This window comes from Arvicola amphibius, chromosome 10, assembly GCF_903992535.2.
Source record: "Arvicola amphibius chromosome 10, mArvAmp1.2, whole genome shotgun sequence".
In the NCBI taxonomy this organism is placed as follows: Eukaryota; Metazoa; Chordata; class Mammalia; order Rodentia; family Cricetidae; genus Arvicola; species Arvicola amphibius.
Genome location: NC_052056.1, coordinates 82,236,129 through 82,253,604, shown reverse-complemented (window position 1 = coordinate 82,253,604; position 17,476 = coordinate 82,236,129). Strand labels below are relative to the sequence as shown.

At 51.7% G+C, this 17,476-nt stretch overlaps 1 protein-coding gene across 16 annotated transcripts in view; it reads left to right on the top strand.

Moving 5' to 3' along the window:
• Pitpnm2 (phosphatidylinositol transfer protein membrane associated 2) overlaps window positions 1-17,476 on the top strand; it is a 106,007-nt gene that overhangs the window by 79,823 nt on the left and 8,708 nt on the right. For 10 of the 16 annotated variants that reach the window (XM_038345061.2, XM_038345060.2, XM_038345054.2 and 7 more), the window contains 12 exons: window positions 673-900; window positions 6,820-7,122; window positions 7,862-7,957; window positions 9,659-9,760; window positions 9,909-9,979; window positions 12,415-12,662; window positions 13,082-13,271; window positions 13,387-13,506; window positions 14,329-14,573; window positions 14,965-15,143; window positions 16,369-16,539; window positions 17,071-17,220. In XM_038345061.2, coding sequence (XP_038200989.1) covers window positions 673-900; window positions 6,820-7,122; window positions 7,862-7,957; window positions 9,659-9,760; window positions 9,909-9,979; window positions 12,415-12,662; window positions 13,082-13,271; window positions 13,387-13,506; window positions 14,329-14,573; window positions 14,965-15,143; window positions 16,369-16,539; window positions 17,071-17,220 — 2,103 coding nt within the window. Of the gene's footprint in view, window positions 1-659; window positions 901-6,819; window positions 7,123-7,861; window positions 7,958-9,658; window positions 9,761-9,908; window positions 9,980-10,171; window positions 10,333-12,414; window positions 12,663-13,081; window positions 13,272-13,386; window positions 13,507-14,328; window positions 14,574-14,964; window positions 15,144-16,368; window positions 16,540-17,070; window positions 17,221-17,476 lie in introns of those variants that run through there. The other 6 variants (XM_038345066.2, XM_038345059.2, XM_038345058.2 and 3 more) reach the window with 4 other exon arrangements.

Here is a 17,476-nt window from a genome sequence, read left to right as displayed (position 1 = left end):
ATGGTAGTCTGCCCAGGTCTACTTGCTTAGGTGCTATCCAGGAGCCTTATCTAGTGATAAAAGACCATTGTGTCCTGATTCTCCATCCCCTCCACAATAGTCTCCTGTCCTTGGCCAGCATCCCAGTGGTTCCCCAAGATCCCACCTCAATCCAACACTGTTCTACTCCTATGGCCAAGATACCTCCCTACTCTGGAAAGGTTTCTCAGTCATGTCTATCCTTCCCTACCCCGTATTCTTCATGGGAATTCTTTTCCCATTGTCTCCTTGATTCACTGCCCCATTTACCGTGGTATGGTAAGCTGACTTCAGAAAAAAACTACAAGAACCAGGCCAGGTAGTACAGGCTATTATTGAAGCTGCTTACAGGGAGATGGGAGGATCATAAGTTCCAAGCCACCTGGACAACTTAGTTTATGACTTTGTCTTAATATAAAAAGTAAAAATAGGGTTGGTGATATAGCTTAGTGATAGAGCATTTATTTAGCATGTTTGAGGCCTTAGGTTCAGTCCCAGTGTCACACACACTAAAGGGAACAGGAAAGGCTCTGGGCTGGCAGTCAGGGAGTCACCAGAAACCTCATCCTATTCACACACCATTATACATGATGAGTCCTGCAGAGGGTGAATAGAATTTGGGCAAACATGACCACTCGCAGGGTGTCCCCATAGACATCATCGACATCGTCAAGGATCCTGTGCCTCCCAACGAGTATAAGACTGAAGAAGACCCCAAGCTGTTCCATTCAATCAAGACTCATCGGGGGCCCCTCTCTGATAACTGGATTCAGGAGTACAAGAAGCGGCTCCTCCCCATCATGTGCGCCTACAAGCTCTGCAAGGTGGAGTTCCGATACTGGGGCATGCAATCCAAGATAGAGAGATTCATCCATGACACAGGTGCGTGTGTGTAGGGTTGGGGTATGCCTGTCTGTCTGCCTTCATTCTCCATGTGCTGGCTGTGTACTTACAGTTTACTCCTAGGAGGTGACTCTGTATTAAGTTCTCTAGAGAAATGGGATTGATAAACTGAGAGAGAGAGAGAGAGAGAGAGAGAGAGAGAGAGAGACAGAGAGAGAGAGAGAATAAACAGGATTTATCAGAGTAGTGTAGGCTGTGGTTCAAGTACTCTAACAATGGCTGCCTCCCGATGAAAAGTCCAAGAATCTAGTAGTTTGGTCCATAAGGCTGGTTGTCTCACCTGGTCTTCAGCATACACTGGAACCCAGAAAAAGTAGGCTCTAATGCCAATGAATAAATAGACCTGCAAGCGCCAGTGAGGGCAGGCAGGAAAAGGGCAAAGCTTTTTCTTCACTGCCGTTTATATAGGCTGCCACCAGAAGGTGTGTCCTAGATTTAGGGTAGGTCTTCCTACCTCAAACATTCAATCCAGAAAAATCTCTCCCAGATGTGCCCAGCTGCTTGAGCTTTAGTTAATTCCAGGTGTAGTCAAGTTGACAACAAGAACAGCCACCACAGACCCCGAAGCCTGTGCCCAGCTCCCTTTCCTCACTGTATCTTGGCCATCTGTGACCAGTGTGCCTGCTGTCCATGTTGATGCCTCATGCATTGCCCAAACATTCCAGACCTGGCTGGTGTCTGATAATGTAGCCTGCACCCCATTGAAGCCAGACAGCCCCCCTTCTGCCAATGGGGCTCCTGGATCCCAGGTTTTTTTTTCCTCTATCTGAGTAGGTCCAGTCCCTAGCTGGTCCTTAGCTCTGCTTCTTCACAGGCTGGAAATTGCAGATGGCAGAGTGGTTCAGATATAGTGTCCTTCACACCCACATGGCCTTCCCAGAGCAGGTGTCCAAGGAACAGGTGGACTAACAGATGCCTGGGAGCTCCCAAGCAAGGAAGGCTGTCCTAAGGCTCCCCTTCTCCATTTCCCTTGGAGCCCTAGACTCATGACCCCACAATAACATCCAGGAGGAGACTTTTATGCGTGAATAGAGCCATATCATTGACAACATGTACCACCCTCGTCACATTGACTCATGACTACCCATGATGGGGCACTATTGCCTGTTTATATACACTCATGACTACCCATGATGGGGCACTATTGCCTGTTTATATACACTAATGATTACCCATGATGGGGCACTATTGCCTGTTTATATACACTCATGATTACCCATGATGGGGCACTATTGCCTGTTTATATACACTCATGATTACCCATGATGGGGCACTGTTGCCCTGTTTGTAGAAGATGGAACAAAGACCCCCACATAAACCCAGAACAGATACTCTTTGCACTGGCAGTGGGGGTATCAGTAGACAGCCACATGCAGTATGGATGCTAGAGATTGTGGAAGGTACCTGTGCCTTCAGCAGCACACTAGGCTCTGAGTACAGAGCCTCCCACCTGGAAAGGCAGTGATGATGTGTACACAGCAGCCTTGATGGTGTTATACACCATAGGACAGTTTCACCAGCTCCATCCCCAGGGCAGTGTAGTGATGAGGTGAGCAGGCCTGCTTTTTGTCCCACCTGGCTTCCGCATGGCTAGCTTACCCGGGATTAACCACACCAAATTGTATTCATTTAAACACTGCCTGGCCCATTATATCTAGCCTCTTGGCTAACTCTCACATCTTGCTTTAACCCATATCTAGTAATCTGTGTATTACAACAGGGTTGTGGCTTACTGGGAAGATTCTAACCTACATCTATCTCTGGCCAGAGCTTCATGGTATCTACCTGATTTTGCTTTGATTTTGCTTTCTTCCTCTCAGAATTCTGTTTTATTTACTCCACCCACCTAAGGGCTGGCCTATCAAAAGGCCAAGGCAGCTTCTTTATTTAACCAATGAAAGTAACACATAGACAAAAGACCCTCCTACATCATTTCCCCTTTTTCTGTTTAAACAAAAAAGAAAGGCTTTAACTTTAACATAGTAAAATTACATATAACAAAACAGTTATCAAGCAAGAATTACAGTTACAATATTTATGTCTATTTTATCTTTTATCATAACTAAGGAAAACTATAACTATAACTAACCATTTTTCAACTCCATCAAAGACTCCAGAAGGATATATTACCTAAGTAAACAAGAAGTAAGCAACTTCCAAAACTCTAGAAATGACAGAGACATCTCACTGCCTGTACAGTCACCCAAAGTTCCTTTGTACCATTGGGACATTTGTCTTTAGCCTTCAGGCCCATAGTATCCAGCAGACTTTTCCATGAAGCAGGAAATTTCAAAGACAGTTCAGTCACTTTCTTTTGTATCCTGTAGAATGTCTCACAGACTCTTTCATGAATCAGGAACCCCGAAAGATCATCTCACCTTTAGGCAAGTTCAGCAGTCCTCTCTCTGCGGGTTCTTGTGTCCAGTTTATGCAACAGTCCAGGCAAGAGCAGTTTCTTGCCCAAATGGGTAACCAACTCCATAAGGAGCCTCTTTAATGCCCATCTTTCTCTTGAAGTAGATTGGTGCTGCCAGGAGCAGACATGTCTCATTGTCCTAAGTTATTAAAACATTAAATGCCATATAGACCCTCCTACATCAGGGCAGCATCTCAGATACATCCTCTCCTGCTCCTTTTCCAGCAGGCCCCTGCAGTGTCCATGACAGTCAGTGAAGGTGGCAGAAGGATAGAACACATCTCTACAGTCTGCCTATCTAACCCATGGTAGCCAGGATTGACCGAAACAGCCTTCCTACTACCTCCCCATATCCCTGACTGAGACCTCAGACCAGGAGGACAGTGTTGTAGAGGCAGCGTGGATCTCAGCCTGCCCACCTCCTGGGCCTTCCTCCTCCTGTCCACAGTTCCCACCTTCCAAAACAGGAGCACAGGCCTCACCTCTCAGGCAGCCACTGTGGTGCTACCCTGGCCCTTTCCTTGCTCCCCTGTTGTGCTGGCTTGTCCTACCCTTTACTGTAGTCTGCCCTGTATGACCTGCTTGGGGGTCCCTCGTCCTGGAGATAGTGGTTCCCAGGCTCTATGATCCCCATGCCCCCACCATCCCTATGTAACCCCTGAGTTTCTGACAAAACCCAGACTCCTCAGCTTTCTGAAGTTTGATCTCCTCAGAAAGGAGGGTGGGGGCACAGTTGTTAGGATAACTGCGACATGCCATCCCCACACTGCCGTAGCAGTCACTGTTGCCTCTCGGAGTTCCACTTTCCTCATCTGTGAGGTGGGTGTAATAGTACTAGTTCTGCAGAGCTCCTGTGGGGTGACCCAGCCTTCTCTGAGCATGGTGAACATCATTGTACTGACAAGTAGTCTTTAAGAAATAACTCCCAAAACTTAAGCTGCTCCCTTTGTGCCTCTACAGTAGTGCAATGTGCCATCCATCCCTTCCAGCCAGCCCACAAGGAAGACGTTCCATGTTAGGTTATAGTGGACTGTGAGCCCAAAAGACAGGCCCAGAAAAGGAACTGAGACTCACTTAAACTAGGAATACAGTCAGCCGAGGCTGAAGGAGAGTACCATCCTGCTCCATGGGTGAGCAGAGATCTCCACAGCTAGCCTCTCAGAGTGACTATGAACCAGGAAAGGAGGTATGGGGCATGGGAGGAGAAGGGGCAAAGCCTGAGGACATGCCAGGGCTGAGCCTCTCGGAATGCTGCCCAGAGAACCAGCCATTACTCCTCAAGGATGTCCTCTGGAGACACTCATGTACATTTAAGGCACGTTCAGGGCCACAAAATAGAAAAATTAGTCAGGCAATGATAACACATAGCTTTAATCCCAACACTCAGAAAGCAGAGGCAGGTGGATCTCTGTGAGTTGAAGACCAGCCTGGTATACATTATACAGATGAGCCAAAGATCAACTAGCAGGAAAGAACTAAATAAAACAGTGTTTCAAATGTATCAATAGCCGGGCAGTGGTGGCACACGCCTTTAATCCCAGCACTCAGGAGGCAGAGGCAGGTGGATCTCTGAGTTCGAGGCCAGCCTGGTCTACAAGAGCTAGTTCCAGGACAGGCTCTAGAAACTACAGGGAAACCCTGTCTCGAAAAACCAAAAAAAAAAAAAAAAATCAAATGTATCAATAACAAACCCCACACCTAGAGCCACATAAGAGTGTGGGAAAAGAGAGACTCAGTCATGAAGCACATGGCAGAAAACACGCAGCACAGCACATAGATGTCTATTTCCCCAGACAGACCATTCCAGCACACTGTGGGAAACACATCTGCACACTAAACCCAGAAACGGAGCAAGCAGCAAACACAAAACCCGGGACCTGTGCTTCTAGGAAGAGAGGAGGGGTTTTTGTTTGTTTGTTTTTGTTTTTTCAAGACAGGGTTTCTCTGTAGCTTTGGAGCCTGTCCTGGAACTCACTCTGTAGCCCAGGCTGGTCTTGAACTCACAGAGATCCGCCTGCCTCTGCCTCCCGAGTGCTGGGATTAAAGGCAAGCGCCACCCCTGCCCGACTAAGAGAGGAGTTTTTTAAGAACCCCGACACTCTGGTTCTTTGCTGAGTGGTGTGGACACTAATGTGCTACTTCCTTCTGTGCTTTTTTTAAAATGTCCGTGTGTGTGTATCTGTGTCTGTGTGTCTGTCTGTCTGTCTGTAAGGGAATGTGTATGTGAGTGCAGATACCTGTGGAAGCCAGGTGAGGGTGCTGGATTCCTGGAGTTAGAGTTATAGGTGATTGTGAGCAGCCTGTGGGCACTCGGAACTGAACTCTGATCTTTTGGGAAAGCAGCACGTGCTGCAGATGTCAGAGGACAGCTTTTCCTTCCACAGTGTGGGTTCCACGGATTGAGCTCCAGCTGTTAGGCTTGGCACCCACTGCGCCATCTCACTCCCCAGTCCCTGTTTTGGATTTTTTCTGTTTGTTTTTTGGAGCAGGGTCTGATGTGACTCAAGCTGGCCTCCCACCCAGTATTGGCCAAGGATACCTTTATGACCTTAAACTCCTGCCTCCATGTCCCAAGTGCTAAGATCACTATGCAGCACTGCATTCAGCTTTTTTCTTTTCTTTTCTTGTTTGTTTGTTTTGTTTTGTTTTTCAAGACAGGGTTTCTCAGTGTAGCCTTGGTTGTCCTGGAACTCGCTCTGTAGACCAGGATGGCCTCGAATTCACAGAGATCTGCCTGCCTCTGCCTCCTGAGTACTGGGAGTAAAGGTGTGTCCCACAACTGCCCGGCTCTTGTTTTAATTTTTTCATTTTTAAAGAAAATGTGGGGCTAAGTGGGGGTAGCTCACTTAGTCAGTAAAGTGCTTGCTACAGAACCATGAGAACTGAGCTTTGATTCCACATAAACCAACGAGGCTCAGTGGTGTATGCCTATAATCCAAGTGCTGGGGAGGCAGAGACAGAAGAAGTCCTGGTGCCAGCTGGCATCCAGTCCAGCCAGATCAGCAAATTCTAGGTTCAATTAGGGACCCTGCCTTAAAAAAATAAGGTGGAAAAACAATAGAGGAAAGACACCCAATGTTGACAACCTCCGGCTTCCATACATTCATAACACACACACACACGAGACAGACAGACAGAGAACCCAACACATTTTAAAATCTGCTCTTCTTTGGGAAATTAAACAAGAAAAGTAGACCAGGCACCGAGACAGGAGACTCTTGGGAATTACAGTGCCACTTGTCCTTGGAGCATGAAACCCCTCCAGTGAACTGTGGCTTCTGACCAGAGCCTCTACTTAACAAGCCTGGCCCTGCAAGTGTACGGCCACTGTGAGCTCCCCAGGCCTTCTGGGAGCCAGTTTTCTAGGGTGGCAGTAGAGGAACTGAGGCACAAATAAGCAGTGACTCTAGCCGACCTACAGCTGTGCCCCGGTACACACAGCCTCTGAGATGAGCCCACCTCTGTCCTCCGGCTTTGTGTAGGCCTGCGGCGGGTGATGGTGCGGGCCCACCGGCAGGCCTGGTGCTGGCAGGATGAGTGGTATGGGCTGACCATGGAGAACATCCGAGAACTGGAAAGGGAAGTACAGCTCATGCTGTCCCGAAAAATGGCCCAGTATGCAGAGGAAGAAGGAACATCGGAGCTCTGCAAGGACAGCTCCCCTCAGGTCCAGGCATCGACAGCAGCCTCTGAACCCAGCAGCAGCAATGGGGAAACCCTGGGCCGGGGCCTGAAGAAGCAGTGGTCCACCTCCTCCAAGTCCTCAAGATCCTCCAAGCGGGGAGGTGAGCTGGGGTTCCTGCCTTTTGATTCAAGGCCTACCTTCCCAGTTTCCAGGGTAGTCATGCCACTGCTGTGTCCTTGTAGTTCTGGGTCTTTCCTCCGGACATAGTAGAGCTAACTCTGTGGAGCCTGCACGTTCTAACTGGTACCAGGTGGGACTTTACCATGAAGTGAAGCTGCCTCTTCCACGCAGCACCCCCAGACTTACTTGTTAGCCCCAGACAGACAGTCTGTAACTTCGTGACTCTGGGGAGTGATTCTGGGCAGGCCCCCCAGTAAAAGATGACATCTTCAAAGTATCAGATCCTGGACCACAAGGTGAAGTAGGGTCTCCCCTGTGCAGCCAGTCAAGCCCCTGTAGCGTGCCTTTCCAACCCAGTGCACCTGGCCCTGGGCTTATGGCATTGGGATGAAGTGAGCCGATACCTTATTCTTCCGTTTCTTCCTGCTGCCCTGCCCTGTCAGCTCTGCTGGGGCCACATTTAAGGAGCTTATTTATGGTCAGGTCCAGCACTACTCTGAGCATACACCCTAAGCTCTCCCTGGACAAGGCAGCCAAGTGGTCTACGCAGGTGGCCCTAGACACTCAGCCCCTGCTTTCTTCATTTCTGTCTAGAGTGAACTTTTCTGATGGTGCCCACTTAGCCCTCCCAGCTGCCATCACAACTCCCTGCCTGCTGTGACTGGCTCAACAGTCTTTCTCTGCAGGCCAGACCATCACATGAGGGTTTTGCCTTTCAGCCAGCCCCTCCAGACATAGCATCTCAGAGTGGAGGATGCAGAGCATCGCCAGGGACTCCGATGAAGGCTCGGAAGATGAGTTCTTTGATGCACAAGGTAGGCAGGCAGCTCCTACAGCCTGTGGGGACTTCTGGGACCAGATGCAAAGAATTGTTAAAGGGTATGAAGCACCTGTCACTATACTGCTCCTGTGATCTGTACCTATACCATCACAGGAGGCAGCTTGGGAATAGAACAGAGAATGAGATGAGGTCAGTGGGAAGCCATCTCACTTGAGTTTAGGGTCTAAGTCAGGACTTAGGGCATGGAAGGAGAGTGCTGATCTCTTGAACAGGAATAGGTAGGTTCTACCTACCCATACCTACATAGCCGTATGTATACATACATAGCTGTATGTATACTTACATAGCCATACCTACCCCCACCTCATAAATGACACCAAAGCCTTTCCCAGATTAATTTGTCTCCATAAGTATGACTTACAGCATCCTCAATTTTTGTGCTTGTTTTATTGTGCTGTTGCTTTTCCTTCATTAAATTAATGCAAATTAATCTGCATCTAATGTAGACACTTTAGAAAAAGCAATAAGCAGAAACTAGATGAACTTACCATTTTCCCGCTAATGGCAATAAGTACAGCTGGCACACAGCCAATTGCTCACCTGTGCTGGAAAATGCAAGCACTGCCTTATACAGAACCACAAAGATGCTCTCAACAAAGTCAAAAGGGCCAGCAGGCAAGCCCTGGAAGAAAGATGGGTGCTGCTGCGCGCTGGCACCCCGCCGGCCACAGAGCATGCACATAACAGAGGTGCAGACTGATGAGAGCATGCCACGGCTGAACAGCAGGGTCCTCCCGTTCTCTCGCCTAGCGTGGAGGAGCAGAGGAGCTGCCTGCATGTGACATGCTCATTACCTGGCCAGCCATACTACAGGGAGAGAACCTGGGGTCAGTGTCCTGGCTTGTCCTGGAGTTAGACAACCTGGAAAGAGGTCCCAGGGGACTCCTGAGCCAATCTGTGCACTTGACAAGAATGGAGAAGGGTGTCTTTGGTGCCCCACCCTTCCCAGCTGGCTCTTTTTCCTTGAAAGAGGAAAAACACCTCGTTGAAAAAGACTGTAGGGCGAAGGCACAGCTGCCAAAGCAGCAGGCTTCTCAGGTCCTGCCCAGGAGCCACGGAGGAGAGGGCCAGCATGAGCTTGAGCCCAGGCAGCTGCCCGACCCTGGGAGCAGTTCTGGGGAAGCAAAAATGAGAGTCCAGTCCTGGGTGACATGTTCACAGCAGCACCTTCCCTGAGCTGTGTCTTTCTGGACGTTAAACAGCATCAGCTGTGAGTGGATAAACAGGGACTAGGGTAGGTCTGCAGAGGGAAGGAGGCGCCACCACACTCTGCAGAGAAGACAAACCTCAAAAGCACAGAGCTGTGAGGACACAGTCACGCACAGAAGACCACACAGTGTGTGACTGTGTCCACTGAAAATGCCCAGAGTCGGCAGAGGCCTGGACGAGAGTTCATTATGCTGTGAGGCCTGACTGCTTGTCATCAAGCATGAAGCTTCTATTTGAAGTAATGGGAATATTTTAGAATTAAATAGTGATGTCCCCACAGTATAATGAATATACTAAATGCCCCTTTAATATGGTGTGGATGAGAATGTCTGTGATTGGCCAGGTGGTTGCAGCTGCCTGGCCGTCCTATTAAGACAGAGCTGAGAACACTGGGCATGTGGACTCCAGGAACATAGGAGGTCCAGTGTGTCCCCAGTCCCCACTGAAGTCTCTCTTTCTCCCCCAGAGGATCTGTACAATGAGGAAGTATTCCCCAAGGACATCACGAAGTGGAACTCCAATGACCTCATGGACAAAATGGAAAATCCAGAGCCTGAGGACCCACAGGGTAACCAGCCTGGGGGAGGGTGTGGCCTACTCCTGTCTCACCCAGTTCTCACACAGGTCCCAGGGGCTTGCGGGATTCCGGGCCACAACTCCCTTTTGGCTACCAGGTGTCCACAACACCAGTAGTTAGTGTGGCTTCTGTGTTGCAGACGGTCTATACCACCAGAGTGGCCCTGAGTTCGGGGTGGCCTCCAGTGTGGAGCAGCTAAACATCATTGAGGTAGGTACTCTGGACACTGAGTGACTAAGGGGAGGGGCTGGGGTCCCTTTCCCTGCCACCTTCCTATGGAGACACCAGCTAGCCCCATCTCTGTGATGTTCCTGAGAACCAAGGACAGCAGACAACCCCCAAGAAAAACCTTGACCAAGCTCCTCCTTTGGGAAAATAAAATGAGAACCTTGTAAATTCCAGAGTAAAGCTAAGAACTTCACCATGTTCCCATCCTTCCTGTGGCACCAGAAGAGAAAAGGAAGCAAAGGAAGGAAGCAAAAGTCGCATAGGCAGAAGTGACATGGCTGTGGCCCTTGGAGTCAGGCAGAACTCAGTGTGTCCAATAAAGCTGTCTTTCTGGAGCCTGTGTCCGCTTTGGGGGTTCTTTGCTAAGCTCGCGCTCCTTCCACCTGCAGGCCGTCAGAGCTGTTTGCACTGGGGCAGGAGCCAGGCCCGGCCAGGGTTGTCCCATGCTGCGGTCACAATCACTGCCCTGCTGTTTTCAGGCTGCCCAAGGTGGATATAGCACCTCCATGGGAACTCTGGTCTCCCTGGAGGGCCTAGGAGAGGCAGGCACACCTCTTCCCCTCCTGGGGTCTTCTCCTTTGAGGTCTGAGGTGGACATACACTTTTCTAGAAGGGGTAGTAGATGAGGGGAACGATTGTCAGTTGTTGCTGCTTTTTTGTTAGACACTTTTTTGTTAGACAAAGCAAGCAGAGGGCCTTCCAACTCAGCGCACACAGCTCTGACTGTCCCCCAGGAGAGGGGTGGAGCCTGAGGCTCAGGATCTGTCTTGGGATGTACATTTGGAGGAGCCCAGCACTGATCTGGCGCACTGCCATCCAAAGTCAGACCCATCTGCCCATACTAGCCCCCAAACCGGAACCTTCCTTCGTGGAAGGATGGCTTGATAGGAACATTGACTGGGGGTGGGGGGGTACCCTGGCTCTCCATAGCTGTTTTCACTGGTTTTTTTTTGTTTGTTTTTTTTGTTGTTGTTTTGTTTTTCGAGACAGGGTTTCTCTGTGGCTTTAGAGCCTGTCCTGGAACTAGCTCTTGTAGACCAGGCTGGTCTCGAACTCACAGAGATCCGCCTGCCTCTGCCTCCTGAGTGCTGGGATTAAAGGCGTGCGCCACCATCGCCCGGCCGCTTTCACTATTCTTGTGAGCTCTGTTCCCACTAGAGTTCAGGACAGGAGGAGTTCCTGTCTTGGGCTGGATGTGAAGAAATCTGTTTCTGGGCTTATGGGGGTTCCTGAAGGGTTAACCAGTGAGGGGCCCAGCCCGATCAGTGCATGGAGGATAATCTGGACACCCCACCAGCCCAGTCCCACCCACCCTCAGGTAACAAGTATAGCTGAACTGCACCACCCTGTCCAGGAGCTAGCAGGCTGGTATAGATACTTTTCCCATAGCCTTGTGCTCATTGTATCAGAGAAGTCCCTGTACTTGGTCCTGACCGGAGTGACCCAGGCCAGCCTGTGGTGGGCAGTCCCTGAATGTGCAGTTGTTCTACCCCAGCCCCTGGAGGAGAGCAAGCCCCAGATGGGCAACCTCCACTCTCTTCCCCATCTACTCCCACACCCCAGGACTCAACAGACACAAACCAGTGCTCATTCTCAGACATGTACCTGGAACTCAGGGACGGGGCCACAACCTGGGCTGCCAGGAGAACTAGCAGGAGCTAGTTGGTGCTAATGAGCCGTATGACCAGCACCTGGGCCTCCCCCACCTACCGCCTTGTCTAGGAAAGGAGTAGCTCCGTACCCTGTGCATAGCTGAGCATTATTCTGGGGTCTCACGTTGACTACATAGTAGGCCTGGTCAGCAGGAAGGTAGGTTTCCTTTCCTGTCCTGCTGCAGTGTGCTGGGACCCTGCTTCCACTAGGATCCCTCTGTTCTTGAGGCTCTTGGTCTTATATCTAGAAGTAACAGGGCTTTGGACTGAGTGACAAGTGGAGGACCTCAGAGCCAGACTACTTCCCTAGCCTCGGCCACTGCTAATGATTCTGTCTCTGGACCAGCATGGCCTCACTATTTGGGCCAAACCAGGCCTATATCTAAAAGCAGACATGCAGCAGGCATCCAGAGGCCTGATTGCCCAAGCAGAAGCTGCTGCCTGAAACCCTGAAGAATGTAGAACTGGTGGTTTCTCTAGAAGATACCCTTTCTTGAGTCTGCTGTGACCCTGGTCAGGCCACACCACCTCCTCCAGTCTTTGTCCTTGCAGGGGTCCAAGGGAAGGCTGAGGCTGTGAACCCAGACCTTATAACCAGATAACCAAAAGCTAGGTTATCTGGGGATTTAGCTTAGGGGTGGAATGTTTGCCTATCACATATGTATGCGGTTATATGAGGTCCTAAGTAAAATTCCCAGCATGACAAAAACAGACTGGGGCACCTGGTGCCTGGCAAGGAGTTCATACCCACCACTGCCCATGCAGGATGAGGTGAGCCAGCCACTAGCCACGCCACCCTCCAAGATTCACGTGCTGCTGCTGGTGCTGCATGGAGGCACCATCCTGGACACTGGATCCGGGGACCCCAGCTCCAAGCAGGGTGACACCAATACTATCACCAACGTGTTTGACACCGTCATGCGTGTGCACTACCCCAGTGCCCTAGGCCACCTAGCTATCCGCCTGGTGCCCTGCCCACCCATCTGTGCTGACGCCTTCGCCCTTGTCTCCAAGTGAGTGGCATATGCCTGCCAACACCCATTATGCTCCGCAGGGAAAAGCAACCCCACCTGAAACCCTGAACAGTGTGCGACTCCCCAGAATTAGGTCCTCTGTCCAGATTGTCCTTTCTACTATCCATTCCTCAGCCTGGAGGCCACAGAGCCTGTACAGACAAGATAAGTTCAGAATCTAGGAGGACAATCCTCAGACTGAGTTCATGTTCAATTCTGTAGAGTAGGGATGCTGGCCTGCCTTGGGTTGTGCCTGCTCGGTGGCCCTGGCTCTCAGAGTCTGCTCAAGGCCTCCCTGGGAGTGTCTGCATGAGTCCTTTGGGGCAGGCAGCTCTGTTTGGCCTGCTTTCCAGATGGGGGAGGACCTTTGGGTCAAGCTGAGTTTACCTGCCCTCTGCTGACACAGCCCCTCCCCCCAGCCTCAGCCCCTACGGCCATGATGAGGGCTGTCTGTCTAGCAGCCAGGACCACATCCCCCTGGCTGCCCTGCCCCTGCTGGCCACTTCTTCACCCCAGTATCAGGAGGCAGTTGCTACAGTGATTCAGCGGGCTAACCTGGCCTATGGAGACTTTATCAAGTCCCAGGAAGGTGTGACCTTCAACGGACAGGTAAGTGGTGACAGGAGGTAGGGAAAGAACGAGGGGGATCTGGGGTGGAGGTGCTTTTCCCAATTAGCAACCCAGTAAGCAAGCAAGACTCAGGCCTCTGCCATCTTGCCTCCAGGTCTGCCTGATTGGAGATTGTGTTGGAGGTATCCTGGCATTTGATGCCTTATGCTACAGTGGCCAGCCAGTGTCTGAGAGTCAAAGCAGCAGCCGCCGGGGCAGTGTGGTCAGCATGCAGGTACCTAAGCAGGGGCAGAGGGTGGAGCAGCCTTTGTTCTCAGACCCCCACTAAGGCCTGCTATCTCTGATATACTACGGAGACTGGCTGCCTTTCCTGCTGTAGGACACCAAGCAATCAGCTGGCCTGGGTTGTGTCCCACAAGCAGCATGCCCAGCCAGAACCCTGAAGAACTGACTTGAATACTACAATCCATGCTCTTTCTATTCTGTCCATTCAAAATGTTCAAGCCCATGAGGCCCAGCAGGAGTTGCCCACCAGAACAGAAGGATGAGAGGGCTAGGAGACACATAGAGAGCATATGTCCTGGATCTCAGGCTAAGTGAACAACACCCAAGGCAGGTCAACAGCAGCCCAAAAGAGCCGAAAGTGTACCTCAGTATCCCCCAGCAGACAGATGGGAAGGACACGGGTTGCTGGTGCGCATGAGCACAGGTGGCAGGGAAGAGCTTGGGGTCTGGAGAACTGTTGCAGTGTGTTAGAGCCCAGGAGAGCATGTGGCTTCACACACCAGGGTCTGCACTGCATGGAACAACTCTGGTTCTAGGAGGTGAGATGGGCATGGCACACCCTATTCCCCTCTTTGTCTGACCCTGATGTCTTCCTGCTGTAGAGTGGCCATCACCTGGGAGAGATCACTGTGTGCCAAGCCAGTAGTCTGAGGGGCAGTGGGAGACAAGACTTTCCCCTCTGGTTGGGTGAGAAGCCTGCAGCTGGGCAGTGGCCAGCAGGGCCTGGAGTCAGGAGGGAGGGGTTCACAGAACACTGAAGAAGGTCCTAGGCTGGGGACCACCTGGCAGTGAGCCTCCATGGCCATTCCAGGACGCTGACCTGCTGTCCCCGGGCATCCTGGTGAATGCAGCACACTGCTCCAGTGGTGGTGGCGGTGGCGGTGGTGGTGGCGGAGGCTCCAGCCTGGAGAGTAGTCGGCACCTGAGCCGCAGCAACATTGACATCCCCCGCAGCAATGGCACCGAGGACTCCAGAAGGCAGCTGCCCCGCAAAAGGAGCGATTCGTCCACCTATGAGCTGGACACCATCCAGCAGCACCAGGCCTTCCTGTCCAGGTAGGGTTTGAGAATACTACTTAGAAGGAGAAAGGCACAACATGGAAGAACCAGGGTACTCCTTCACCAATCCACATGCCAATTGCATGCATGCTGTTATGGGAGTTCCTGTTTGAAGGACTTCCCAGCTTACCAGGTACTGTGGTCCTATATACAAGGGCCACCCTTAGCCCCTGGAAACACACTGTCCTGAGGGTGGGAGTGAGGTGGAGTCAGGGGTATCTAAAGGCAGGAGGCTCCCTGAAGAGGTTGTGACCCACTATCACTAGGAGTGTCCCAGCAGGTAACCCTGCACTCATGACAGCACAGGGCTCAGTCCCTAAGGGACCGTGAAACCCAGCCTGACCCTTGTGAAGCTGACCCTGGGTGACCTGCGCGTCCCCCACTGCAGCCTCCATGCCAGCGTACTGAAGAACGAGCCCAGCTCCCGCCGCTCAAGCAGTTCTACGATGCTGGACGGTGCCGGGGCCCTGGGCAAGTTTGACTTCGAGATCGCCGACCTCTTCCTCTTCGGGTGCCCACTGGGGCTAGTCCTAGCCTTGAGGAAAACAGTCGTCCCCTCCCTGGACGGTGAGAGGCCTGAAGGGATAAGACAGGTTACATGAACTGGACAGGAGACTCCATGGGTCAGTCGCAAGGCCATGGCCACATGCCAACCCCCTCAATATCTCCATTGCCCTTTTCCACCTCTCCAGCAGCTCAGTCACCTGTCCATCCCTGAAACCACTTCGTACCTCTCTCTAAGGTCCCCTGAAGCAGAGCAGATGCACAGCAGGTCAGGGAGGACAGAAAAAAGAGAACCAGTCTCTGGTGTAGGGTTCACCCATAGAGACAGATGAGGCCGTAGTACCTCACAGTCTGTAGAGATGGGCCGTAGGGCAGTATCCTACCATCCCAGAAATCTCTGATCCTTGCCAGGATTAGCCAGCACAGCCCCAGAGATGTGCATGATACCATGTAGCTGCTGTATCCCCAGTGGCAGGAGAGCAACAGGCTCAGAGGGGCTTAGATGAACAAAGCTCTAGCAGGTGAACTATGGGACTGTATTAAAATGAAGGCCTTGCTCCTCCTCTTCTTCAAGGTGCAACAGCAGCCCCGCTGGTGAGGGAAAGCCTTAGCCCTAAGGGTACTCCACAACTAAGCATACTCCCCAGGGTAGCTGTCTCCCTGCAGAATAGGGCCAGATTCTCACACACATGCGAAGACCATTCTGTGGGATCCCCTGCCACCCTGAAGAAGAATAAGGTGGAGCCACACATGCTGGTATGCAAAGACCAAGTTCAGAAAGCTTAGTGTGCACTCATTTGGATTAGAAGAAAGGTGCCTAATTCACAGGGAAGACACACGCTTGACACACAGCCTAGGAGTGGGCAAACATGGGGTGTGGGTGGGGTTGGCATTGACTTCAGCCTGCGTTCCTATGACACCCAGTTGAAAATGCACATGGAGCCCATGAGGCTGGAAGGAGCCCTCTGCTCTGCTGCTCAACACATTCCCTCAAACTGTCTTACCAAGGTCACTATCATTTCTCCAACTCAAAAATAAATTGGAGCTGGGCATGATGGCACATCTTGTCGCAGCCCTGAGAGACTGAGGCAGGGAGAGTTCCAGTTCAATATTTAGCAGGGGCTATATAGTAAGACCCTGTCTCAAAAAATAATTATCTTTATTACTAAATGGACGATGAACCACACAGATCCCAAATTGATTTAAAAAAAAAATGGCAAAGGGTGCCTGGGCCCCAGGCCCCCACCTACTACCCAAAGTCTCCTTTCTCTGCACCCTCCACTCCCAGTTTTCCAGCTGCGGCCAGCTTGTCAGCAAGTGTACAACCTCTTCCACCCTGCGGACCCTTCAGCCTCCCGCCTAGAACCGCTGCTGGAGCGGCGCTTCCACACCCTGCCACCCTTCAACATCCCCCGATACCAGCGCTACCCGCTGGGGGATGGCTGCTCCACACTGCTGGGTGAGGCTCCCCAGGAAGGTGGGGATTGTTTTCAAGTTGGGGATAGCTATAACTGCTATGGTCTAGCCCCCCAACACACTGGGTCTTCCCAAAGGGAAGCAGCATCAGACCCCTGTCCCCACTGGGCATCTGTTCCATCTAAACACTTGCTAAGGTGCACATGTAGTTGTCCTCCCTGACCCCTGTGGAGCAAGAGAGACTTCTGCCTATCGAAGCCTGCTGAGGGGTCCCAGGAACAGCCAGGGCCATAGTCCTTTCCCTACTGTCTAGGGCTTCCAACCCAATGGGGAAGGAGTTACAGGCCTTCTGCAAATTGAGGTGTTGTAGGCCGGGCCCATTGTGATAGGCAGCTGGCCCAGAGATGGCCGGGGTATGGGAGGGACTGGCCCGTCCTCTTGCTCCAGCGTGTACCCTGGCACCATGTTGTCATGTCCTGGTCCTCGAGGAGCCTTGTTTGTGCCAGCACGTGTGCAGATGGCCCACTTGAGTGTCTGTTCTTGTCCTCTCTGCTCTCTTCCCGTCTGCCTCCAGTAGAGACCGTGCAGAGAAACCCAGAGCTGGTCTTGGAGGGCGGCTCCCTGGCCCCTCTCCCCCATGGGGACAGCTTCCTGGAGACCAGTGTCCCCGTTCCCGCGCTCACCTGGCAGGATGGGCCCCGCCAGAGCCCGGGCTGTGCTGAGTGTGTGTACCCCCCACTCCTAGTGACTGATGTCTGCTTGGCTGCTGTCCCTTGGTCCTCTACCCCCTCATGCCCTCTCTGGCCACTCAGAGTCAGCGGGACCTTCATAGCAAGGACATGGCCACGGGAAGTTAGTCATTTCTGTACATGACGATCTAAAGCTGAGGCTACTCCAGCACAAAGTGGCCACAGTTTCCCAGAGACAGACAGAGGCTGTCCCAGTGTCAGATGGCACGTGCCTTCCCAAGGGTGCTGTTT